Source organism: Drosophila takahashii, chromosome 2L (genome assembly GCF_030179915.1).
Source record: "Drosophila takahashii strain IR98-3 E-12201 chromosome 2L, DtakHiC1v2, whole genome shotgun sequence".
NCBI classification, from domain to species: Eukaryota; Metazoa; Arthropoda; class Insecta; order Diptera; family Drosophilidae; genus Drosophila; species Drosophila takahashii.
The window spans coordinates 22,644,255-22,669,031 of NC_091678.1; the positions used below are offsets into that span (position 1 = coordinate 22,644,255).

At 43.9% G+C, this 24,777-nt stretch overlaps 3 protein-coding genes and 1 long non-coding RNA gene across 4 annotated transcripts in view; 2 read left to right on the top strand and 2 right to left on the bottom strand.

Annotated features, from left to right (window-relative positions):
- Positions 1–333: 333 nt before the first annotated feature.
- LOC108054972 (uncharacterized) lies at positions 334–3,869 on the top strand. The gene is made up of 4 exons (XM_017138110.3): positions 334–728; positions 790–897; positions 961–1,195; positions 1,248–3,869. Exons 1-4 carry the CDS (start codon positions 458–460, stop codon positions 3,751–3,753), a joined length of 3,120 nt encoding a protein of 1,039 aa, XP_016993599.2. The 5' UTR covers positions 334–457; the 3' UTR covers positions 3,754–3,869.
- Positions 3,870–4,019: 150 nt separating this feature from the next.
- The window catches only part of LOC108054991 (Dynein heavy chain at 36C), a 28,271-nt gene continuing 7,513 nt past the window's right edge, over positions 4,020–24,777 (bottom strand). The window contains exons 9-24 of the mRNA XM_017138157.3: positions 23,336–24,631; positions 22,835–23,281; positions 22,621–22,734; positions 21,046–22,559; positions 19,251–20,037; positions 18,992–19,174; positions 18,420–18,766; positions 17,261–18,100; positions 16,841–17,206; positions 13,169–13,456; positions 12,685–13,100; positions 12,439–12,617; positions 9,983–11,359; positions 9,312–9,561; positions 4,669–4,820; positions 4,020–4,606 (exon numbers count right to left, since the gene is read on the bottom strand). Coding sequence (XP_016993646.2) covers positions 4,100–4,606; positions 4,669–4,820; positions 9,312–9,561; positions 9,983–11,359; positions 12,439–12,617; positions 12,685–13,100; positions 13,169–13,456; positions 16,841–17,206; positions 17,261–18,100; positions 18,420–18,766; positions 18,992–19,174; positions 19,251–20,037; positions 21,046–22,559; positions 22,621–22,734; positions 22,835–23,281; positions 23,336–24,631 — 9,063 coding nt within the window. The 3' untranslated portion in view covers positions 4,020–4,099. The remainder of the gene's footprint in view (positions 4,607–4,668; positions 4,821–9,311; positions 9,562–9,982; positions 11,360–12,438; positions 12,618–12,684; positions 13,101–13,168; positions 13,457–16,840; positions 17,207–17,260; positions 18,101–18,419; positions 18,767–18,991; positions 19,175–19,250; positions 20,038–21,045; positions 22,560–22,620; positions 22,735–22,834; positions 23,282–23,335; positions 24,632–24,777) is intronic.
- On the top strand, positions 4,943–8,913 carry LOC108054970 (uncharacterized). Its single transcript, XM_070217536.1, has 3 exons — positions 4,943–5,253; positions 5,317–5,554; positions 5,614–8,913. The coding sequence occupies exons 1-3, from the start codon at positions 5,043–5,045 to the stop codon at positions 8,870–8,872; spliced, it is 3,708 nt and encodes a 1,235-aa protein (XP_070073637.1). The 5' UTR covers positions 4,943–5,042; the 3' UTR covers positions 8,873–8,913.
- Positions 9,605–9,937, bottom strand: LOC138912819 (uncharacterized). The gene is made up of 3 exons (XR_011418376.1): positions 9,861–9,937; positions 9,769–9,786; positions 9,605–9,684 (listed from the first exon to the last, which is right to left on the bottom strand). It is a non-coding gene; the product is annotated as an uncharacterized lncRNA (long non-coding RNA).

A 24,777-nucleotide genomic window follows, 5' to 3' on the forward strand; every position in this document is an offset into this window, starting at 1 on the left:
TTCATTAATTTACATTTAATAAATAATGAAATTTTTAAAAATTAGAATAATTTATGTCTTTAGATAAATTCCTGGCAAAAGAATCACAGTAAGTCTGAAAAAAGAACTGGCAAATAGTCTGGCTACCTGAGATCTTTGACTAGTTAAGAGGTGCCTTACAATTTTATTTTGGGCGCCTATCGATTGGCCAACAAACAATGTGGATCCTTAGCAACAAGTCGGTTGCCTGGCGAATTGTAATTGCTCCTGATTGACTGACTAACCCAATGCTTCGCACAACTCACAATAGCTTGAGCTGAAAGGCAGCAAGTTGAGAAGTTAACCCAGTAAGCCACTTATATAACAACTGAAAACGTAAATTACAAGCGTGCATTAATCACATTTTAAACCAAAACACGTAGGAACACAAAAAAAATAGAATTCAAGGTATTGAAATTCCACTCACGAAAAGTAAGAAATGCCCTCCGCAAAGGAGAAGCGTTTGCGGAAGGAAAGAATCCTGGAGTTTATCCGGGAAAACAGAGAGCTTAGGCCCATCAACTCCACGACGGTACTTCAGTCCCCTGTGCCAACAAAGGATGACTCTTTGCGACAGAAGAAACGAGTCACATTTACCCATGGAAAGAAGCAGCGAAGCATTGGCGAATTGCCCATGGTCAGGGAAAATATCGGACAGGGCCTTACGTCTTGCTTAATCACCAAGCCCTCAAATACCAGACTAACGAGTGGTGAGTTGACTTCAATCGAGTGATATTAGACCTTAAAACAAATTATGTTCTTAATTTCCAGGCGGCAACGACCCAGTCGAGAGAGTTGTGGAGAACCAGTCTCGAGCAGACAACAAAGGCCATTCTAAGTCATCATGCACGCGGAGACCAGATTCCCGATTAACTGCAGGTGGGTTTAGCCTAAGTTTAGTCCCAATCAAATATAAAAATCTTTTTATTTCGATATTTACAGGTGCCAACAATCCAGCGGTGCGAAATGTTGGCAAATTACCTCGAACCGACAGCGAATGTCGATTCAAGGAGCCAGGCATCTTCTTTTTGCAAAAATTTCACTCTGACTATGCCACTCAAGAAGTCAAGCTGAACTCGAAGCCTTTGAGAAAGGAGCTGAAAAACAAATGTGACTACTTTCCAAAGTTTGTGGACAATCGACCTTTCAAGGATGAGGCTACACAAACCCTTTACAGGTATAATAAGTTCTAGATGGTTTTTGATGATGTGTAATAAATCCATTTCTAGGGAGTCTTCGGCGCAGACCTTGGCCTTTTTACCAGAAATTTTAAGCCAAGACAAATCCGAAACTCTTGAATTGTTCACCTTGGCCAAATTGCTGCCGGGCAACAAGGCACCAGGATTGCATGAAGTGGAATTTCTAGAGCGAGCTCGCAAGCGTTGGGACTTCGGTAAGGCTCTGAAGGAGAACTTTAAAAGACTTCTTCGGGAGGCCAGAAAGGTGTCGATAAAAACCCAGTACAAGGAGATTTTGGAGGCCTTCGAGTGGGAGCAGTGGGTCCAGCGAGAGGAGGACATACAGGAGTGCCAGATGATGCGTCTCCAGATCGTGATCAAGATGTTCGAGAAGAGGGAGAAGGAAATGCACGCCGCCTCCAAAGCTCGCATTGAGAAATCCTTCGAACGCATCGAGAAACGTCGTCAGGCGGGTCTGCGCAAGAATGAAGTTGAGTACCAGCGGGGAATGCGCCGCATAAATATCCAGTTGGCCAAAACAGCTCGAAAGTGGGAAAAACAGAGTCCCATGCAAGCCCTCGGATCCCCATGCTCCGAGTTCTATGGTCCCCTGATAAGACATGGTGTTGATCCGGCACGACGATGCTTTGAGTCCACCACTGGACGCAGGGCGTTCGACATGCGGATCGACGATCTGGAGAAGCGGGTCAATATGCGTAATGTTCAGTGTCCCTTCAGCAAGCTCAAGGAATGGTCCAAGCCCAAGGAGTACGACAGAGAGTATGAGCGAAACTTCTGCAATGATGGCAATCTACAGAGGCTCTACGAGTCCTTAAAGAGCTTACGAACGCAGGCAGACGCGGTTAAGGAACCACCTAATTGCCTGAAAACACGTATACGTAGAGAGCGTCGAACGCCCAGTACGAGTTCAAGCGATTCCTTCCGGCCCTACTATCAGGCTAGAAAGTCTCGTTTTATCGACTTCCCAGATTCGCACCGTGGTACCGAAAAGACAAGCGTTAAGGCTACACCGCAAAGAGTTGAGAAGCCAGTGAGGGCCTCAGTGATAGGGCGAGAAGACCTGGAGAATCTGATAGGGTCATACGAAGGCAGCTATATTGGGACCATCATGCAGTTCCTGGCCGATGAAATGCATCGACTGAAGGAGCAGCGCAAGCTGCACTTCTTCTGCATTTTGGCCCAAAAGGAACGCTGGCGACGTGAGGCAGCCGAGGCGGGTCTGAGACAGAAGGAGAACACGATAAGACTGCTCTACGAGGAGATGTTCCAACATACCAATGCAGTTCACAGTGACACGGCACACAAATATGCCGACACCATACTGACCACCGATGTGGGGCACATTGTAGAGGACGAGACCATCGAAACTGTTACTGAGTTGGCAAGGCAAATCGATTTGGACATAGAGCGATGGCTGGAGTCCTTCAAGTTGATACAGAATCCGCTCAATTTCACTCCACTTCGACTGATGCTGCAGGACATGGTCTCTCCGGATTTGGGAGCTGTGCTCCGGCGCTATGAGACCTCTATGATTGCCCAGTACATAGTGGAGGATGTGATCTTTGGCAAAGTCTGGCACGAACTGGAGCCTTTCGATGTGGCCAGTACTCTGACCAGCGATCTTATCGATCGCCTGATCGACAACGATCTATTTTTGTTCTCATCGGACAGCGATAGCGATAGTCCCCAGAAGGAATCCTGGAATGAGTCCCATGCCATAATAAGAAAACTCATTCGCCAAGCGGTTCCCGGAAGACGCTGGAAAGAGGAGGACGAGAGGATTGTCACCGAAACCTTTAACAGCCTGTTCGACGATGTGTTCTCCGAAATCCTATTCGGCATCGAAAATCCGGCTAGAGTTTTGCCATCCGAACTTATCCAGCTGTGTGCAAGTAAATCATATGCTGTCTTTGCGCACGAGATTCCAACGAGGATGCCATCGTCGGACGAGTCCTCCCAATCAGATTCGCTGAAACATACGCATCTTTTACGAATGCAATTTCTATCCCTCATTAAAAAATTTAAAGAAGACAAGATTACCAAGGAACTGAAGGCCGAAGAGAAATTACCAATGAATGAATATGACGATGAGTTATTTGACAACTATATTCGAAGCGAAGTACTTCAAAAATCTGATGTCTTGGGAACTGCATCTCCAGTAGCACATCCTGAGTTATTCAGCATCAGAAGTACTGTCAATATTTCCGAGTACGAAAATAATCTAAATGACCTGCGGGGTTCTAGGTTGATGCTGGATAGCTCTTCAAAAGAAGAAGCAATTGCCTCTGAAAGTAGCTACGAGATAAAACATGTTAGCGTTTCTGAACAAGAGGTAGATCGTGAGGAATTGCAAAATGAAGAAATTGAAGTTGAACAGGAAGATTTAGAACAAAAAGATGAATCAGACAAGTCTGTGAAAGAAATAGATAGCTCAACAACCATTTATGACGAGGAATTTGAGGAAGAGCATACCGATGTGGGTGAAGAGATTGTGGTTTATTACCCCAAGGATTCACAGGTCTTCAAATTCAGATAACTTCTGAAATTCGATTCTTCGGTAACGGTACCTTTCGTTACTTTCATACGCATACATTTATGAAATTTATATTTGAAAAGCAATACGAATAAAAAGTGTACACTATCTTGAGCAGATTTGATCATATTTTACTTGGGATTAATGTATGTATTCTTTGGATTTTATGGATTATTTACGTTTACTTAAAATTAATCATAATCATAATCAGTCATTCTTATTAGGCTAATATCTAAAATATTTGTTTTATTTAAGGATGGAGCCATTAATTACATTTTCAGACTTTTCTTTTATTTTAGTCTCAACCAAACCTTACAAAATATAGATTAATCGAATAAACATGCAGTTTTTAAAAACTCAGCTGACATAACAGTGCCGTCCCGCGAATAATCCAATGGGAGACTGGGGTATTTGGATTGCAGAGTAGCAACATAGCCACCACAAAGTTGGTACTATGACCTGTTGTGGACAGTACTCCTCGTCTTTCGGCCGTCTTATACATTGGACACAGATAATTATGACGCTCGGGCAGGTCAACCCGCTTGAGTGGCTTCAACCAAATCAGCGGCATCGTATCGAACAGTTCCCTTGGCCGAGATTCAGCAAGATACTTTCCTGTTCGATCCCAACGAGCACCCTCTAGGAAAATACCATACACAAAGACACCATCTTCGGGACTGCTTAAACCCTTAATTTGTGTCTCTTCCAGCGAGAGAACCTCATAGTCGAAGGCAAGCAGATCAATGGATATAACATATTTTCGCGCATAATTCTGCTGGGCACCCGTTAGGAAGGCTTGGGTGAAGAAAAAGCCAGATAGCCAGAAGGTTGAAGGCGCTCCATGATCGTACCAGTGCTGTAATATGGAGAAGAAAAGCTATTAAAGAGCACTAATATTAAAACATACTGCTTACTCACCTGCAGGAACTCAAGGCGGCGAAGAAAATCGTTAACATAACTGCCCAGAGGCTTCAGACTTGGGTATGATTTTCCAGCCCACATTGCTGGGATCTTGGCTATCAGAACGGACTTGTAAACCGCCTCGACTGCGGCAGACATTACAACCAAACCTAAAATAGAAAAGGTAAAGTAAAGATAAAAGAAAGTATTGGTTTTCTTAAAATAGGTCATGATGTAATTGAATGTTGATACAAAATAAAACTTAGTAGCCCACTGAAAATACAAATCGAAATTAATTAAATATGAAACTCATTTGCTGACACAATACCCATCAAAATACACAAAAATAACACTAATAAAAAATAAAAAAAAAATTGTTTAATTATTTAATAATGCCAATACATAATACGCGACTAGCAAGTCAGGTTAAGTTCAGGGTTCTTTCGGAAGATAGGTCAACCAGAGCTGTAAGTCCACCAACTTCTAGACGCCGTCAGGATAATATCAAAAGAAAAAAACTCACCAAGAAAAATGAAAAGCAGGCGCAAAGTGGTTTAACATCGTGTTTGACCAACAGCTCGCCCAATTTACGTATCGTCGGAGGTAAAAAAACTTTGTAAAAACATTCTTTTTCGATTCCACTTAGTTAACTGTCCAATTTTCTAGGTGCAAACGATCCAGCCCCTCGTAATGTTGGAAAATTGCCGCGCACCGACAGCGAATGTCAGTTTAAGGCCCCGGGATTCCGTTTTCTTAACGAACGAGTCACGACTATAAACACCCATGAGGTCAAAATGAGTCCCAGCGTAGTCATGAAAAAAGAGCTAAGGCACAAATGCGATTTCTTCTCTAAAGTGAAGGACACGCGACCCTTTAAGAATAAAATTACCCAGACGCTTTACAGGTAAATTGAAAGGGAACTTTATAAAATCTTATTTTATCTTTTGTCTGCGTAATTCTTAGGGAATCCTCTGCGCAGACTATGAGTTATTTGCCGGAAATTTTAGAAACAAAACAATTTAAGAAATTGGAGCTCTTCTCGCTGCCATCCGTATTGCCAGGATCAAATCGACCAGGCTTGCATGAGGTCGAGATCCTGGAGCGTGCCAGGAAGCGATGGGCCTTCAGTGATGCCCTTAAGGCAAACTTTAAAAGACTACTGAACGATGCAAGGGAAGTGGCTATAAAAACCGAGTACCAGGAGATTTTGGAAGCCTTCGAGTGGGAACAGTGGATCCAGCGGGAGGAGGACATACAGGAGTGTCAGATGATGCGTCTGCAGATCGTGATCAAGATGTTTGACAAAAGGGAGAAGGAAATGCACGCCGCCTCCAAGTCACGGATTGAACAGGCCTGCAAGCGAATTGAGGAACGACGACTAGCTGGCTTGCGAAAGAACGAGATCGAATTCCAGCGGGGAATGCGGCGACTGGAGTTCCAAGTCACGAAGACTCCACGAAGATGGCAAAAGCAAAAGCCCATGCATTCTTTGGGTTCTCCGTGCTCCGAATTCTACGCTCCGCTTTTAAGATATGGCGTCGATCCGGCACATCGAAACTTTGTCTCAAAAACCGGACAAAATGCTTTCGACATGAGAATCGACGAACTGGAGAAGAAAGTCAACATGAGCCATTTAAAATGTCCGTTCAGAAAGCTAAAGGATTGGTCCAAGCCCAAAAAGTATGACCAGGAGTATGAGCGAAACTTCTGCAATGAGGACAATCTTCAAAAGCTCTTTGAATGCCTAAAGGCCCTCAGAACTCAGGCCGCCAAGGAGAAAGAAGATCCAAAGTGTCTCAAGAAGCGACGAAGGAAAGAATTGAGTAGAGCGGCATCCCAAGTGACCTTGACGTATTTGACAGACCTCTATGATGTTAAGTCTTCCGATCCATCTGTAAAGGGTGGTTCCGTAGATAGAGTAGCCTATAGTAAAAATGCCGATTACCTTGAGGCTAATAAAAAGGAAATTTCAGAGGATATGTTAACGAATTTGAAGAACGATAGAAAGCGAGAAGGCATGGAGAATTTGTTGAACACTTACGAGGGCACCTACATAGGATGGGTGATGCAGTTCCTATCAGAAGAGATGACTCGTCTCTCTGAACTACGCAGGCTTCACTTTTTCGCGATTATGGCTCAGAAGGAGCGATGGCGGCGCGAGGCAACCGAGGCTGGATTGAGACAGAAGGAGAACGATATGAGATTGATGTACGAGGAGTTGTTCCAGCACTGCAATGTGGTCAACAACGAAATTTCGAATAAATATTTCGCACAGATTCTGAGCTCAGATATGTACAATGTGGCCGAGTGCTCGGCTGCCGAGACAGTAAGTGAAGTGGCAAAGCAAATCGATACGGATATAGATCGATGGCTAGAGAGCTTCAAGCTGATCCAGAACCCCCTCACCTACGTTCCTCTACGGCTGATGCTGAACGACATGATCTCCCCCAATATGAATCAAGTTCTCCAGCGTCATGAAAACTCACTGATCGTGCAATATGTGGTGGAGGATGTGATCTTTCAAAAAGTGTGGATGGAACTAGATCCGTTTGACATAGGCAGCTCGTTAACGAGCGATCTCATCGATCGCCTCATCGACAACGATTTATACCTCATGTCCACGGACAGCGAAAGTGAAATCCCTCAGAAGTCCTCCTGGTGCGAGGCTCATGCCATAATAAGAAAGGTCATTCGAAGGGCAGTTCCCGGAAGACGGTGGCTAGAAGAAAGTGAACGGATCGTGACCGAAAACTATAACGATCTATTTAACGATGTATTCCACGAAATTTTCCACAAGATGAACAATCCACCACCCATTAGATCCATCGATTTAATAGATCTCCGTATGACTCCTTCTCAGCGTGAGATAAATAGCTGGGACAATATTCGCGAAAAAGAAAATCTTGATATCGGAAATCAACCTTCCGTGAAAGGTTCGGACTTTTTACGACAACAGACGTTGAACCTAACTAAAAAATTTAAAATCGACAATGTCACAAGAACATTAGTAAACGTGGATAATCCCCTTGGGGATGAACCGGCGTCTGGTAGCGATGAGTTTTTAAAGTCTCAAATAATAAATCCCATTGGCAACCTAAAAATCGAACCCAGCGATTTGTTCAGTCTTAGAAGTACTTTAGATTTTTCGCAACAGTCAAACTTGCCATCCCTCATAGGCAGAGGCTACAGGGTAATGCTCCCCAATGAGGAAGAAAGAAATGTTTCTATTGAGATTGTAAAACTTATCAGAAATGAGGACAAAGAGGAAGAAAAAATGGAATTAGCCAAAAAGATTTTTGAAAATGATATCATGAATGAAATGGAAATAGAAGATGAAGAAGAAGAAGAAGAGGACGTGATGCTTGGTATTGAATCGCAGAAAGTCTCATTTCATGAAATGCAAGTACCAACCAGTCTAGCAAAAGGAATAAGCTTGAAGACTTCCCAGCCACCCAAAACTCTTACTGATCGAGAAGAGATAAAGATTGCAGCTGCCGAATTAAAACCTTTGGACTCAAATCAATTGGAATTGGATCAGTCAAAATCTCTTGATAATTTGGAACCAGTGGTCTCAACTCCCAAGGAAATTGAACCCGTTATTGATCCGATTCCCAAGAGAACTGAACCGGTTATTGCTCCGATTCCCGAGAGAATTGAACCGGTTATTGATCCAATTCCAAAGGATTTGAAACCGATTTCCTCAGATTTCAGGAATATAAAAACCATTGATTCAACTGCCAAGGAATTGGAACCACCTAAAGAAACGGCAAAGGAACCGGATCCAGAATTCAAAATCGAACCAAAGCCCTTACCCGAACACGAGGCCATACGAGAGGCCGATCGCGAGGGCGAAGCCGAGGCCGAAGCCGGACCCGATCTGCAAGCTGATCCTATTGAGCCTGTCATGGTCGAAGAAGCAGAATCTTTTATACCCGTACCCGTACGTTCTTCTGGGTTAAAAAATATGATGCCAACACCGGCTTTACTTAAAACTGATAAAGCTAAAATCAAAGGAAAGCCAGTACCTATTAAAAAAGCTAAGCCGAAGTCACAAGAGGAGGAAACTGAGGAAAATGAGGAAAAACGGCACATGGGCTCCTTGGGCTCCCATTTCAATAATCCACTTGACGCATTGATCCCCATTCAAACAAGCGAAGACCACTTGCCCGTCAATGATAAAACACTAGAAGCCGCAAGTAGGATATTTTCAGATACCGAATAACATAAACTAAAAATTATACCAGCAACCACGAATAAAAAATTTATAAGAAACTATAACCAATTTGATATTATCTGGTATCAATTTAGACTTAATATGCGGCTACCCAATTCGATATGCTCGAAATGCAATTCGAATTTCGAATGTTTTCCGTCCGATTTGAGTGAATTTGTTCTTTTCGCTTCTACTATTTTTTAAGTCAGAGAATCTCCGAGAGAGAGAAATCGTCAAAACGACACTACCTAATATCAATTTTACCAGCATTGCATGGTATTAACGATTTGCGTATACATATCAGAAGTTTACCATGTGGGGTGGATAGCCTACCCGGGGTGGATTTTTTATGTGTGTAGAATTGATATCGTTTTCGTTATGAATCTGCTGACATATTGATCTTCTTTTATTGTTGCAGTTGTAACTGAAAGGAAACTGACTCGCTTACCCTTAATTCCTTTGCGCAGCGTAATAAGGCTAGTTCGGATCGTGTTCAGTAGGACATTAAAGCGCACCATCTCTTGAACCAACACCGTGTTCATGCTTTGGTGGTACAGAGTCGGATATTTGAGCAGAGCCGCATCCCGATCGAAAAGCTTTGGCAACTTTTCCAGTATATCGGTGGCCACATTAGTAACGACCTCCTCGGGCGTCAGTGCCTTGGAACCGCCGCTGTCATCCGAGGTTGCGCTCGTGTCCTTCAGGGGCAAATGATGGAGGGCAAGGAAGGGAGGACAGGTGGGATAAGTGGGTAGGGAAAGGTTCTCGGGAAAGCGTCTGCTAAGAGTTTCTACATAGACCCTTTGTTTTTTCTCCAATTTCTAATATGCAGCGTGTAAAGCAAGATACTCATTAAATAGCTGTAGGGAGTGTTAAAGCATCAAAAAGGATTAGCCGATACTTACGCGTCGATCATAGAGGTCCTATATAAAGTGTGACAATAAAACCGTAACGTTAATTAAATGTATGCGTTCAAAATCTATTCTAAAACTCTTACCCAACGTTCCTTTTATGGCAAAGCAAGCAATGAAAAAGCAAAAATATTTAGCAATAACAATATCGAATACGAAAGCTACTCGCTCTATAAATATTTTACCATACAATATAGGGTTTACTTACCTGTGTGAGCAGAGTGTGCGACAGTAACATGTCCGTTTCCTTTTGGTCCTTCATGATATCCGCGTTGGCGTGGAAGCCAAAGATGGCCGGAGTCGAGATCTGCGGCAGGTCTTTCGTAAAGTTAAGATACAAATCCACCTCCTTGAAGACCGGCACATAGTATTGACCCGTCTCGTCGAGATAGTACGGCTTCTCCAAGTCAATAACCGCTGGACAGTAATACTTATCTAAAATGGTTTTCAACGTTCTGCGATCCCAGTCATCCGTTACACGTCCTCCGTAATTGCACTCGCCCGTCAAATATCGCAACGCATCATAGTTAACAGTCTCATATTGGTTGAGGAACATCCTTAGTTGCATCAGGGATATCCTGAGATCAGTCTCGTTGAATTCGTAGGGGATGTTCCATCCGATCGGGCCAAAGTACCTCCTCTCCTGGATAACCGCATGGAAGAAGCACAGCGAGTAAATGAGCTGCTTGAAAATCCTCGGCTGAGTGCAGGACTCATACCACTCGGGATCACTAATAGGGTCACTTAACATTGAGCGGAGAATGTTGGAGCGCAAGCCCTTGGGCGGTTCATTGGTCATCTTGATGCCATTCTGCAAGACCACCACTGGAAAATGATCCGCGGGATAGGAGGTGAGCCACAGCCTAAAGTCAGGATGTGTTGCATCCGGCACTAGGTTCTCACAAATCTTCTCCAGCAAGGGCATAAAACTAGCTGCCAAGTGACAGTTCTGCAGCACCACCCAATTGCCCATCTTGACGCCTTCGTCGATCATCTTCATGGCAATAGGGCCCTGACCTTGACCCAAGGACAGCGAGAACAATCGATTGGTACCAAAGCCCTGGTCCTCGGCAAACTTCAGAAGTGTGGCCGTGGGATCCGAGCCGGGGGTCAGGATAAATATCAAGGGCACACAGCAGTGCGAGTCGCCGAAAGAAGCCATCAAATCGAACTGCGGTGGATCCACAAATCGTTCACCCAGTTCTGCGCTCACAAAGTTCAAGACAGCCGGTACCAGTTTATCCGGCCGAAAGACGCGAAGAAGCAAGAGCTTCTGGAACATGCTCACTCGCTTTTCCCAGGATTTCGGTACATCCTTATTATCCTGCGGCGTCTTGGAATCAAAGAACGGCTTCCATTGGGCCGAATTGTCGGTGAAGTCCTCGCGTAAGCCCTTGAAATTGGGCAAATTAGTCAGGCGACAGAGCTCATCCCAATTTTGGACGCCCAGCCAGGTGGTAGGATTCTTGAACGGATTCTCCAAACCAACGCCTCCAGTCAGCAGAAACATCCATTCGGCATTGTCAATCCGATTGTCGTGCTTCATCATGTTGACGTTCAATATGAGCGAAAACAGCAGCTTATCCTGTTCAAAGGTCAAAACATTTCATTACACTCAGATTAAATTGATTAAAATCAAAATAAATTTTCAACATTAATTTAATCTCTTCTTTTCCTAATTAATAATTTTCTAGCTGAAGGATCTACAAGATATTTACGTTTGCACCGGAAGTTCAAAATCCTAGTATTTTTCTCTGAATGTATAAATTGGTAAGGGGTAACAAGTGATGTGATGTGATTGGGGTCTTTCAGGGTCAGGGCTTAGGTGCTCACTCTCGCATTAAATGGGTTACACGGAAAGGTTGCCCACCGAAATCAAAGCATTTCCGAGGCCAAGCGGTGATGCTGCTTCTCTGATAGCAATTCACTTCGTTTTTTTTTTTTTGTGCACAAGAAAATTAAAAGCTGGGGATCAAAGGTTAGCCCTTCGAAGGGTCGCAACTGGGAGCCAAGGCAAAGGCTAGAGGACAGGGAAAGGCCATGGCATAATTGACTGAAAACAGCATAAATCTAGCTAGAACTTGTTTGGATTATTATTTCCTTTTTGCCCCAGCTTCCTTTGGCTGGGTACATCCTTTGATTGCACCAGCAATGTAATAACATTATTCGAGCAGCTGCACAGTGGATTTAAACGAATTGGAAAGAAATCTATAGTCAGAAGCAAACATAAATTGAGATTCCACTGGAATCAAAAACATGGTAATTTAAATTACATAAAACTAAGTGTAGTTATTTCCTAATATTCGTTAAAATCTCATAAAATTATACAGAAATATTTTCCCCTACGATTTTATTTTTACTTTCCATTGTGACCACTCAGCTTCCAGTTACTGCAACTGCTTCAACTCCATTGTTCGTCGAAGTGGCGTACAAGTACAATGTACTTGTGGAGCAGTAATGCTTAAATATTATTTAAAAGCAGTCAAGTCAAGTCAAGCTGAGCAGGATGCTCAGCCACAAAGCAAATGAAACGCAAAGGACCACGCTTCAAATGTCACATTATCAGATTATGCGCAATTACGGGACTAACGAGGCTAAAGGGCCAGGATACTGGCCAGCGGACCGTCGTTTGACGATAATTGGGTTTATCCAATGGGCACTCACACGCTCGAAGAGACTGCGACAGATGTTGACATACAGGCTGTAGGTGAAGTGATTTCGAAGATCCAGCAGACGTGCCGCTATGTCGTCCACCTTTTCCGTATTATCGATGGATGACATGTACAGGTTGACGAACCAAGCCAGACTGTACTGGTACATGGGATCGATGTTGGCCAGTTCCACTGTTAGAGAAACAGACATATTTTTAAAATTATAACAATAAAACGAATTAAGTTAGGTTAACTCCACCTATAGTAAAGAACAATATAGTTGAGTGTTCGGCTATAGGCACATAACTCAAACGTGCTATATCAATTTGCTTTTCTGTGGCCTCAGTGATGACCTGCTTCTCACTAATATCATTGGCCAGGGCCTTGGCTGAACTCAGAATCTGTACGGCCGTCTCGTCCTCCAGAATATTTTCGGCTGATGAGAGCACTTCCAGAATCTGATCTTCGGTCTCCTTTAGCATCCGTTTGTTGTCAGCTCCCTGGACAATTAGGTTGTTCTTCTCCGCCTCCAAATCAGGACGTTCCCTGGCCACCGTTATTCCCAACAATTGATCTTGCAATCCCTGAGTGGTGATCATAAAGTTCAGCAGGGTTACCTTGACAGCAACCTCAGGCAAATAGTGCGGATTTCTGAGCTTAGTTGTCATATAGAATCTGTAATAACATAATTATAGCATGTTAGGCCTTCTTTTATATGCAGTTATGAATGGGTACCAACCCACCTAAAATTATGATTATATTCAATCACCGAGTCGCCCAACTTAATGCAGAGTGCGCCGCCCTGTTTGAAAAGCGTCTTTTGGAGCACGGACTCCAGGACGGGATCCAGCTCCTCGCCAATGTTTTCCAGGAGCACGGGCAGACCAAATTGGATGGCATTCTCCATGACACGAGTGTAATCCGCTTGATTGAGACGAATTACGCAGAGCTTGTTGTTCTTCTCATAGTTCTTGATCCATTTATTGGCCTGTCCTTGTGGATCAATCATTAAGGGCCAGCGTCGAGCATTTCTGCAAAAACATTTAAATATCCTTGCTAAACATTTGTACTTTAAATGATATAATAGGGCAAAAAAAATTTGTCAACATGGGCCAACAATGGGCCACCACAACAAGCTCATCAGCTAGTTGAAGTTGGAATATTAAAAAAGAAAATACCGCATAAATAAACATTCAATATTTACGTCAATAATTCATAAGCGTAAATAATGCTATAGAAAGTATTTTCTGCTCGCATTATTCGAATATATCGGTGTGAGTGTGTGTGCCTTGTGGGTTTTGGAATGGGAGCAAAACCTCTGGCTTCAAATACGCCAATACATCATGCAAACGTTAAGCCACAAACAGAACTATATTACAAAAGGACTTTAGTCAGAGGCCCAGCCAGAAAAGGGGGTATATAAAGTATAATATATTGAAATATAATTAAAGTGACAACATTTTTTACATTTCTTGCATAATAACCCTTAATTCTATATTAAATTATGATTAACTTATGAGGTTTTTATTTTAAATTACTTGGTAAAACTTTGTGGGTGATTCAAAGTCCAAATTCTAATAAATAATATTAACTAACCGTGATTAGTATTTTTACCACCCCCTTAAAATCACAGTCTACGACTAAGCCCCTGATTTGTGATATAAATATACAAATACACATTTATGTATACTTCAATTGCGGTCGTTGGGTGTGTCGGGAACTGCATATACATATAGCTGATGCGATAACTCACAGCCAGTGAAGAAAAAATAAATGGAAGTGGAAATCGGGGGCGACAAAAAAAATAGAGAAAGCGGGAATAGCAACAATAAGTTGCAGCGCGAGCAGCAACAACGGCAGCCAACACATGACAAATTCACACCGAATACAAATTGCTCGTGCGAATGAATGAACATTTTTGTAAATTGAAAACTTGATGAATGAAAAATATTTGATGGAAAAAGAAAAGAGCAATATGCCGTCGCCGTCGCCGTCGCCACAGTCGGCACACGTATCCCAAAATCAAAAAAGAAGAGCACCAACAATTTTTGAACAACGAATTCCAGCCGAAAACCCCATACGATGTGCCAGGACACGGAGTACAATGGAAACACATGGAGGCTGGGACCTCGGCGGTAGTCAGTTGGCATGTGAATACCCGGTTAAAGTTCAGAGCGCACCGCCAGGGAGGAATGAATAGCTGGGATTGGAAAAAGATACAACTTTTTGTGACAAAACAAAACTGAAAGTTTCCCGGCAAATAGTTAGAATACAGTTAAAAATGCAATACAACTCGCGTTGTAAACCAGTTGAGAATCTGTTGAATAGAATTTGGAGATTTACTGTTGGTGACAAAAAAAACAGCAACTATTTTCACAGAATCCCCGTCATTGTTTTATATTCATTTATAATTCCGCGAGGAGAACTTAATATAAAGAATACGACTTAGGGTAAGGCGATTTTAGAAAAGTTGCAGCACCACTGCATAATATTCTTTTGTTTATATTTTCCAATACCTAACAATGGCTTTTGGACCTATAGCATTGAACTGGGAAATGTAATTCAACTAATACATTTAAAATACGACAAAAACCTCCCTGACAATTTAATAAAATGGACCCAAAATGGACGGTTACAAATTGTTTTTGCCCTTTTCAAATTAACATTATTTAATCAAAGGCACGGCCCTCAAATTTCACATTACCCTAAAAACCGGCTGCCCGAAATGGAAGACATCCACACCTGATTCCCAATATACGGCCGTAGCATTTTACGACGGCTGAAAGAGGAGGTCACCATATGTGCTACGTGTCACCCGAAATATTAAGCAAATGAATGTTAATAGTAAGGACAACATTCCAGCCACCCTGCTGGCTCTCGGGATATTTGGCAAACACAAATACAAATTCGTCTATATAGACAGAAGGATAGACAAAGGCCCGAAACTAGAAAGCAAATCCCCAAGGATGTGCAATCGTCTGTCGCTATCGCATATCGCAGCTACCCCTCCGGCTGGGTAAAAATTAAACCTAATCCGCTCTGGGCGCACATTAATCAATTGCTTATACAGGGCGATTCGGGATTCTGGAGTTGCCCTGCCCGCATTTTCCTCCCTTCGGAAAAAGCCGGGGCCCCTCAGGTATTTTCGGGCATGCTCCAAATTACTTTGAACACTTTCGTGGAAAGCGGCCAGGAATTTCCTTTATTAAATCGACTTGGAGTGGCATGGAACGTCGTGGAGTGGCATGTGGCCCCGCTCTCTGACCTCCGAGAAACCCACCAGATGCGTAATACACGCATCAAACATGAAAATTCTGCCTGCCAGCCTCCTTCACTATTCCACCCAAAGCAACCTCTCACACGAGAAAAAAATTGTTAAAGCGTATTACTAATATAAAAAAAGTTATAAAAAAGCAAAGAGTGATTACATAAAAATAGTCTTCAAACTAAAGCAAAAAAATAATCGTAAGTTTGATAATTTAGTGATATTTTATATGTTTTCCCTTCGAAGCATCGATATTATCGAATCAATAATTTGAAATAATCTAAAATATCGATAATTTTTAAGCTCTACTTGGAACCAATCATCTTTTATTATTTTAGCTTAAAATATTTTAGGTTGTCGTCGCTTACACACAAAATCATTAAAATTAATATCATTATTTCAAATATTTAAATTAAATACAAATCTGGCTTTCAGATTTTTTCTCGGTGCACCCCATCTCGGTTTATGTGCCCTTTGTACCTTTGGCGGGCACAGCAGCCACCACCGAGATGGCGTGTCCTGGCAACGAGTCCTTCTGGCCACATGCGGGTACGCTGCTTAATGCGCGCATGCATCCCTCCCCCTTTCCCTTTCCGGCTAAACACCTACCCCAGCTACTGTTTTCATTCCCATTCCCGATTCCGTTCCAGTTCGCGGTCCCGTGCAGCATCCGGTGCCGTTCCCACACTCCACCCGCTTAGCACGAGGCGTATCTTTAATTTTCCTAATACGCGTGAATTCTAACGTTTTATGTTTTGTAATTAGAAAACGAAGAAACACAGAAGCCGTGTGCTCGGAACTTCCGTGCCGCTGACAGCCAAGGCAGGACCATAATTACCGTGTCAGGTTGTTTAATTGATGCGATAGCTGGCTTAGCGATCACCACAGGGGATTTTCCGAGGGGCAGTGCCAGATGTTGTCATAACTTGTGGTTGAAATGGTATTGGGTTAAATTTGTAGTTATATAATATCAACCTGAAGCATATTTGTGTTTGAAAATAATTGTGTTTGATTAATTTAAATGTAAAGGTAAAATATTATTGAGTTTCCCAAAATTAGATCTATCTATAAATCTATCAGTGACTGAAAATGTATAAATCACTGGTTACCTTAACTTAATTATTTGTTGCTATAACAAGTTCCTACTCACTTCATCATAATAGCACTCTCGACGGAGAAAGCATCCGTTGGCAGACCGCAAATGTTCCAGAACCGAATTTCCACAGGTTCGCCCAGGACAACAGCCAGTTGAAAGTCGGGAGTGCAAGTAACACCGAAATTCAGGCACTTGGCCACCCACTTGCGAATCTGTTCCAACCTGAAATCGATGGTGAAGGGACCCAAGTACGAGACGACGCCAGATGAGATCAGTACATCGCCGGTGACGCTTTTAAAGCTGGCTTGCAGCATTTTGGCCGTCTCAGACCATCGAGTCCTCTCGCCACCCAAACCAGAAATGAGCTCCTGGGCTCGCTGCAATTTCTTGGTACAAGCCTCATGCTCCGCCAGCAAAATACTATATGGAATACAGCATTAGTATTTGATAAATTAGAATCTTTCTTCGACTCACCCATATTGCCGAAGTTGCTCATCGAGAATCTTCTGAATGGCTGCCAAGTTGGCCTCCACTTTGGCCAACATGGCCAGTTTCTCGTTGAGCGTCTTCATAGCCGCATTGTAAGTGGCTTCGGCCTCGGCCAAAGCCAACTTTTTGGGCGCCACAATCTTGGCCACTACATCGTACTTAGACAAGGCAATAACCCAACGGCACAGACCTTCGCAGGCCGTGGAGGCGCTCTTAATCTTTTCCGGATCAAAGGCCTCGTTGCTAAGAATGCGCTGTGCCAGCTTCTTCATCACCTCCACGGGAATATTATCCTTGTCGAAGTTGAGCAGACTGTCCAGGAACTTCATGTCACTGAGAACACGCTTCGAGGGTCCCCAATAATCCTCAATAGTGCCCAGGCCACTCGGATTCGGCACCTTGTCGGGCTTTACGTCTTTCAGAATGCAAACCGCCTCCATTACGATTCTCACACCAATGGGCGGACTCTTCATGGTCTTGACCACCGCAATATCCGCAGTGGTTAGGGTATTTAAAGCGGCCAAAGCCGATTCCAAAATGGGCAACGCCTCTCCCAGCTTGGCATCGCACTCGTCCTTGATCTCCTGGGCTACGGCCGCCTGTTCCTTGGCCGCACTCTCATCCAGCTTTACAATTTCCCGCTGCTCCTCGGCCAGCTTGCTATCGGCTGTCACCTTGGCCACCTGTTCAGCCACAATCTCAGAGGCTTCCTTCAATTTCGGTTCCAGGGCGATAAGTTGCTCCTGCATCACAGCCACTTGCTGAGCAGCAATGTCCAGCTGGGAAATTCCCGTCAAATAGCGATTGCGATTCATTGTAATGTTGCTAAAATAAAGGGGAAAAAGTTTAAATTTATCAGTGATTTTAAACATAAAATTCACACCTTTTGCGTGAAAGTTAAACCCGTGGAGTAAATTGTTATATAGAATTCGTGCATAAGGAAGGTATAAATGCAAATTTTTAATCGAACCATTCATTAAAAAGTTATGAGCAAAAATTTAAACAGCCGCTAGATGGAGCCATAAAAAATTTCAACAGCCGCTGAGTAACCTTTAGCTGAGTAACGGGTATCTGATAGTCGAAGTACTCGACTATAGCGAACTGTCTTGATTATATTTTGTTTACTTTTACTTTACACACTCACTTTCTTTTTTGTCCAAGCAATGTTTTGAAGGTCTGGATCAATTCCAGATAGGAAGTGGGTGTCACATAGTTGTACCGATGCAACCTTGAGAAGAACTTGGCGGAAAGCTCTTGGGTGGAAGTGTGAAAGTCCATGCACATATCAATGGCTGTGCGGCGCTCCAGCGCAGTGAGATCCTCGTTGGCCAGGAAACGTGTGGAGACGGCCAGCAGTGCGTCCTCCGGCCAGGACTGGAACCAATCGATCGTACAACAATTGACAATCGAGGGGAATTTACGGATGCGGGTCCGCAGTGCATCGCCAATTGGCGACATAGCCAAGACAATATGTAGCTGATCCTTGCAGGTCTGTCGAGCGAATTATTTACAGGGATTAGTAGGGAAATTTAAATTTTAAGATAATACACTTTTGAGTTTTTCTGTTTAAGTTTTATGTGTTTAAAAGAAACAGACTTAAAATAAAAGGTCCTATAAAATTAGTTGAAATATTCGATTTAAACGGATTACAAATACTCCATTAAAATCGACTTTGAAAATAAAGATAGTTATATAGTTTGTGCTTAAGAACCCCACCGTGACAAAAAAGTTAAAGAGGGCCACGGGACTGCCATCCGTTTGCACGGCCTTGTCCCTCTGCTTGTCAATCTGGGCCATCTTCTCCTGCACCTCGATCTTCTCTTCGTTGCTAAAGAGATTGGGCACCTCGCCGGAGTTGAGTAGATTGCTGATGTCCTCCAGGAAGGACTCATCTTTGATCTGGAAGAGTCTAGAAGAGTTAGCGAGACCAAGGAAAGCCCGGGACACAGTCGAATTGCCAATTGCGGTTCCCCACCTGAACGTCCGTAAAGAGAAAGACTCCGTGCATCTCGGATGCCCCAATTTTGCGTAGGATCGCCTTGATGTCCTCGTGATACTCGTACGGCCCATACAATCGCGTGATTTCCACCTGGAACAGCTCATAGTCGCATATATGCGAAGCCAATCGAGTCAGGCTCTGGCGCCCGGAGCCACCGACCCCGATGAGCAGAGCATGACTCCTCGGCTGCTTTATGATGCGGCATATGCGCGACAAATGCTCGATGGCGAAGCGGAAAAGCACCAGATTCATGGGCTTCTTCGACATGTTGTTGTACTCCACCAGATAGGCCTCCACCACCCGGCGCAACTCCTCCAGATCCTGCACTTCCACATAGTTTTTGGTGTCCGCCTTCGGATTGGTAAAGTCACAGTATATCAACTGACGGAAATCGGACTCCTGCAGGGATTTGTCCTTCTCCACAAGTCGACCAAATAGGCGCGAGGGATCCGTGTTGAAGGATGCCTTAACCGTGCTGCAGATATTCTCAAACAGCCACGTGCGATCGGCATCCTCCACCAGACGATCCCCGTACACCCGCAACACCTCGTGCACCCACAGTCGCCTCATGGAGTTGACATCTTCGGTCGCCTCGGGAACGGACAGCAGGACGCCCTGTATCACCCTCGAGAAGTCGCGCAGATTGAAGAGATAATGCGATTTGGCCGGGGTGGGAAGCAGATTCAGTTTGGCGTCATTGTAAATGGTCAGGGTGGCGCCTACGATCTCGTCAATACAAGGATCGAACTCCTTGGAAAAGCCCCTGGGTTGGTTTGGGTTGGGAAAATGCATTACGAACACAATTATAGGGGAGAATCTTCGAAAACCGAAGCTGGGAATATACACTAGTCGTCATAATTATTTTGCAGATTTTAAAGTTGGATCTACTTATATTTTGAACTTATAATATAAACTTTTGGCACCTATGGAAAGAGCACTTCAATTTGGTTTAAATGACACAAAAATGTTCTTAACCCATTATGCACCCTTTAAAAAGTTAAAAAATTTTTTTCCTGGGGCTTTAAAAAAAACAAGAGAGAACGTTATAGTCGGGTGCCCCGACTATCAGATACCCGTTACTCAGGTAAAGGGAGTGCGAGGGAGATGGAGATAGAGATAGAAAACGTTGATCACGCATAACTTTTTAACGAATGGTCCGATTTGAAAAAATTCTTCTACATTTCGATAGGTATTTTTAACACAATAAAACTGCATTTTTACTTTTCCAAAATATTAAAATTTTTAAAATCGTAAATAAGCGATTGTGGGCGTTAGAGGGGGCGTGGCACCATTTTGAAACAAACTTGCGCTGCGTAGGAACTCCTAAAATCTGCATGCAAAATGCCAATCTTCTAGCTTTTATAGTTTCTGAGATCTCAGCGTTCATACAGACAGACAGACGGACAGACGGACAGACAGACGGACAGACGGACAGACGGACATGGCTAGATCGACTCAGCTAGTGATCCTGATCAAGAATATATATACTTTATGGGGTCGGAAACGCTTCCTTCTCCCTGTTACATACTTTTGCACGAATACAATATACCCTTTTACTCTACGAGTAACGGGTATAAAAAAATTTCCCCAAAGCAAAATTAAAAGTAACTGCAAAAAAAAAAATTCAAAACCTCTTTCGTTGTATTTTTTTATGATAAAAATAATTATGTCGACTAGGTATTTTATGACTTAAATATTTTTCAGACAGCTTTTCCATTTTTTTCGGACATTTTTTCAATACGTTTTCGGTACAGCAGATTTAAAAACTCACCTGGTGTCCAGATGCCACAGCACAATCTTACTAAATATGGTATTCAAAATATCGTTGTTGAAATCATCAATAGATATCACGTTGAAAAAGCGCTGGAAACGAGGTGTCACCGTATTTCCTGTTGATGGAGGTCCCATGGCTACGATCATCTGCAGGTCGATAAGCTTCATCGGCACAATGTTCTTTCTGTCGTACCACATCATGTGATCGAGCATCATTCGTAGTAGCTCAATTGGCGGCTGGGCTCCGTAGTTCTCCTTTAATGGCATCGAAACATCGTCCACAAAGATAACAAAGCGACTGTTGAGTGGTGGACCAAAGACACCTTTCCGACGCTTGTCCAACTTGGACATAATGATGTCCTGAGTTTGGTTGGCGGATGTCTGTGCGGAAAAGCTGATCAGCAGGGGCTTATAAACGGCTAGATCCATTCTCTTGAGCATATAATCGATCACATAGACACTCTTGCCTGTTCCCGTCGGTCCCACCAACATAATAGGTTTGCCATGACGATTTAGCAGATCCAAAACAGCTCCAATGCGAACACTTTCGTTGGTTTGAATGATTATCTGATTGACGGGTATATCTCGAGGGATCGGTGGAGCGGAGTTTACATCATCCTGCCACGGTTTCCACTTGCCCTTGCCTTCCTTTATATACCTATAATCAAACACTGATCCCTGTTTAGGAATGGGGAATATGAATGGCTTGGCCAAGGTTTCCACGTAGAGATCCTCCGGAACTCCATAAGTGTCATAGAGATTTTGTGGGAAGGTCTTCTCCATCAGAGCCCTAAAAACTACATTAAATTTCTCCCTGCTGTCGGCATCTAAAGCGCCGCCAAGTGACCAAATACAAGAGAACAGGAATATTCCCTCGGTTTGGGCCCTAAAATCCAAGTCTGAAACATTTGCCACATACTTCTCATCCCGGAAGTCATCTATAAAACATTCGAAGAAGTTCATCAAGCTGACCATCAGATTGGCATCCGAGGTGGGTGCAATCTCCTTCAGACTCTTGCGTAGAATGTACAGGAGGATGGGACAAAATCGAGAGATTAGCATCGATATTAGTTGCTTGCTAACCGTGTGGAAAGCCGGAGGAAGAGTGTTCTTCCATGAGGCCACCAAGGGTTCCCAACCCAAGGAACTGGGCTCCAAATATATCATTCCACATCGAGAGACCGTCGCTGGAGAGGCCACCTCCAAGTCCATGGGCTCAAAGACCAAATTGGTGGTATTCGAAAGCTGGATAATCTCACCGGACATCAGACACAATTTCTTGTTGTCATCTAGCACGGTATTCATGTTCTCGATCCAAATGGCATCGACTGGTCCATCAAAAATGAGCCACTTGCGATCTGGGGAATCAGACACGGCAAATATACGATAGTTTACCGCCAAAATTCCATCACTCCACTCGTGGGACACTGCATCAAATTGACCGTACAGCTGACCCATTGTAATGGCCTTTGGGTTGATAACCGTGTAAATAGCTTTGTTTTCCGAACCATCCTTGGGATTTAAGAGGAGTTAATTTAAATTTAAAAAAAATAAATGGTTAATAACAACCAACCGTCTTTTCCATGCACTCCAATGCCTCGGCTAGGACGCGGTAGGTGGTTGACTTGCCTCCAAATGGATAACCCACCAACATAAGGCCATGCCGCACCACAATCATTTCATACAGCTGAAGGATACAAGGATTTTGGTTGTTTTTTAAATTATACACATAAATAGATAGAATATCTAAGTCTGTAAAAAAGTATCCAAAATTATATTTCACCCACCTGCTGCACCTTTTCCAGGACAAAAGGAGTGCACTGCTTATTCTGCCTTTCACAGGCCATCTGTGTGCACTTATTGAACAGTACGTAGTCGGCTTCCGGCAAAACAGTTCCAGGGAACAGATCGGAGGTTATGCCCTGGAATAAAGGAATGTCCTGGTTGAGGAACTTGGGCAAGTTCACATCCTTGATAGACCGCAACACCAGGATATCCTCGTTTTCATCCCGATAGCGAAGCTTCAAGGCACCCGCTGCCTTGAGCACCGACTTCACAGCCCTCATTCCGTAATCGTAGTGACACTGCGTGCTCAACTGCTCCGAGCACAGACGGTAGGTAGCCACAATCTTGACCGAAAGCGGTTTGGCGGTCAAGAAACCATAAGAGTACAACTCTATCTCCGAGATCAGTGCATAGTCCGGCACCATCATAGCCACCGAACGGAAGAGAGCCTATAAGAAAGGGAAATATATAAAACAAAACTTTGGAAAACTTCATAACCCCACCTTGAGGTTATCAGGCAACTCGGAGCGTCCTGCGTAGCCGGGATTCATGGTGATGAACACAGCACAAGTGGGATCCAGGGTCAAATTGGTGCCCTCGAACACCAGAGTAGGGCTGCCCGAGTTGATGCCCCGCTGGATGGTCAGGATCTGCTGCGCCACCACCGATAGCACCTCCAGGTCGATGCGGTTGAACTCGTCGAAGCAGGACCAGGCGCCACACGAGGCCAATCCCTTGAAGAACTTGCCCAGAGCCAGGTAGTCCAGTCCATCGGAGCAATTAAACACCACACACTGCTTGGCCACGGCCTTGGCCAGATCCTTTGTGGTCTCCGTCTTGCCAGTGCCGGCAGGACCCTCTGGAGCACCACCCAAATGCAGATTTAAGGCAGCAAACAGGGTTCGATAGCACCGATCCGTGAGAGGCGTAACCACCAGTCGAGTGGTGTTTCCCAAATACTCATATCCATACGGCAAAGAGCAGTTTATCATCCTTGTATCGAGATTATTATCCTCCCAATAGTAACGCAACTGGCAAAGCCACTGGAAATCCTGCAAGTCTTCCACTTGATTCGCCACAATTTCCGCCAGGACATCACGGGCATGGACATCCAAGACCACCAGGGCGCCCAAGGTGATGCGATTCTGTGTGTTCAAGTCGCCACGCACCAAGTCCACAATCTTGTTGATCTGCAGGACGCATTTTTGCAAATACTTGGCCAGATTCTCCTTGGGCTCCTCGCTCTCAAAGCACTCGGTGATCTCCAGAGTCCAGTAGGTGAGTGAAATGGACTGGACGCACTGGCCCGGCCAGGTCAGCACCCAAACGTGACGCAACATCTTGAGGTAGCTGTAGAAGGCTTCCGACACCTTGTGATGCACGCTCTTCTTCATGTCTATCTCCAGCTCCAACAGCCACTTCTCCACCTGGCCGCGCGCCTTGCTCGTCGAGATCACATCCACCAGGGTCACCTCCTCGCGCTCTGAGGATCGCATTGCAGTCACGTCCAACTCCTCGGTGAAGTTCAGTGTGGCGATGCCCTCAAAACACTTCTTCAAGTGAATCTGCACCCGAGTTGGATCTTTCGTCTCTGACAGAATCTCCAGAAGTTCGTCGTTGGACAGGAAGAAGAATCGCGGGAAGTAGAGGCGCTTCTTCTCCAAGTAGGCGTTCAGACCCTTCTGGATGACCTCCAGCAGGCTGTAGGCCTTCTTCAGCTTGTCGTTCATCTTGTCAATTTGCACCACCACCATGACCTTGGGATCTTGGGCAACCTGTTTCATCAGTTCCTTCCATATCTGCAACAAAGGAGAGTTTCAACAATAACTAATCTTAATCATCAACAAGAAAGGAAGCTAGCTTCGGTCAGCAGATCATTCCTATTAATTGAAAAATAGCTAAAATTTTAAATTTCCTATGATTTTGGCATTATTTTTTCTGTCCT

Excerpts from the sequence above, each read along its gene's own strand:
- LOC108054972 (XM_017138110.3), top strand. The coding sequence starts at position 458 with ATGCCCTCCGCAAAGGAGAAGCGTTTGCGGAAGGAAAGAATCCTGGAG. Across the intron at positions 898-960 it reads AGATTCCCGATTAACTGCAG|GTGCCAACAATCCAGCGGTG; the intron begins GTGGGTTTAGCC and ends CGATATTTACAG. Across the intron at positions 1,196-1,247 it reads GCTACACAAACCCTTTACAG|GGAGTCTTCGGCGCAGACCT; the intron begins GTATAATAAGTT and ends ATCCATTTCTAG.
- LOC108054970 (XM_070217536.1), top strand. The coding sequence starts at position 5,043 with ATGCCAATACATAATACGCGACTAGCAAGTCAGGTTAAGTTCAGGGTT. Across the intron at positions 5,254-5,316 it reads CAATTTACGTATCGTCGGAG|GTGCAAACGATCCAGCCCCT; the intron begins GTAAAAAAACTT and ends CCAATTTTCTAG. Across the intron at positions 5,555-5,613 it reads ATTACCCAGACGCTTTACAG|GGAATCCTCTGCGCAGACTA; the intron begins GTAAATTGAAAG and ends CGTAATTCTTAG.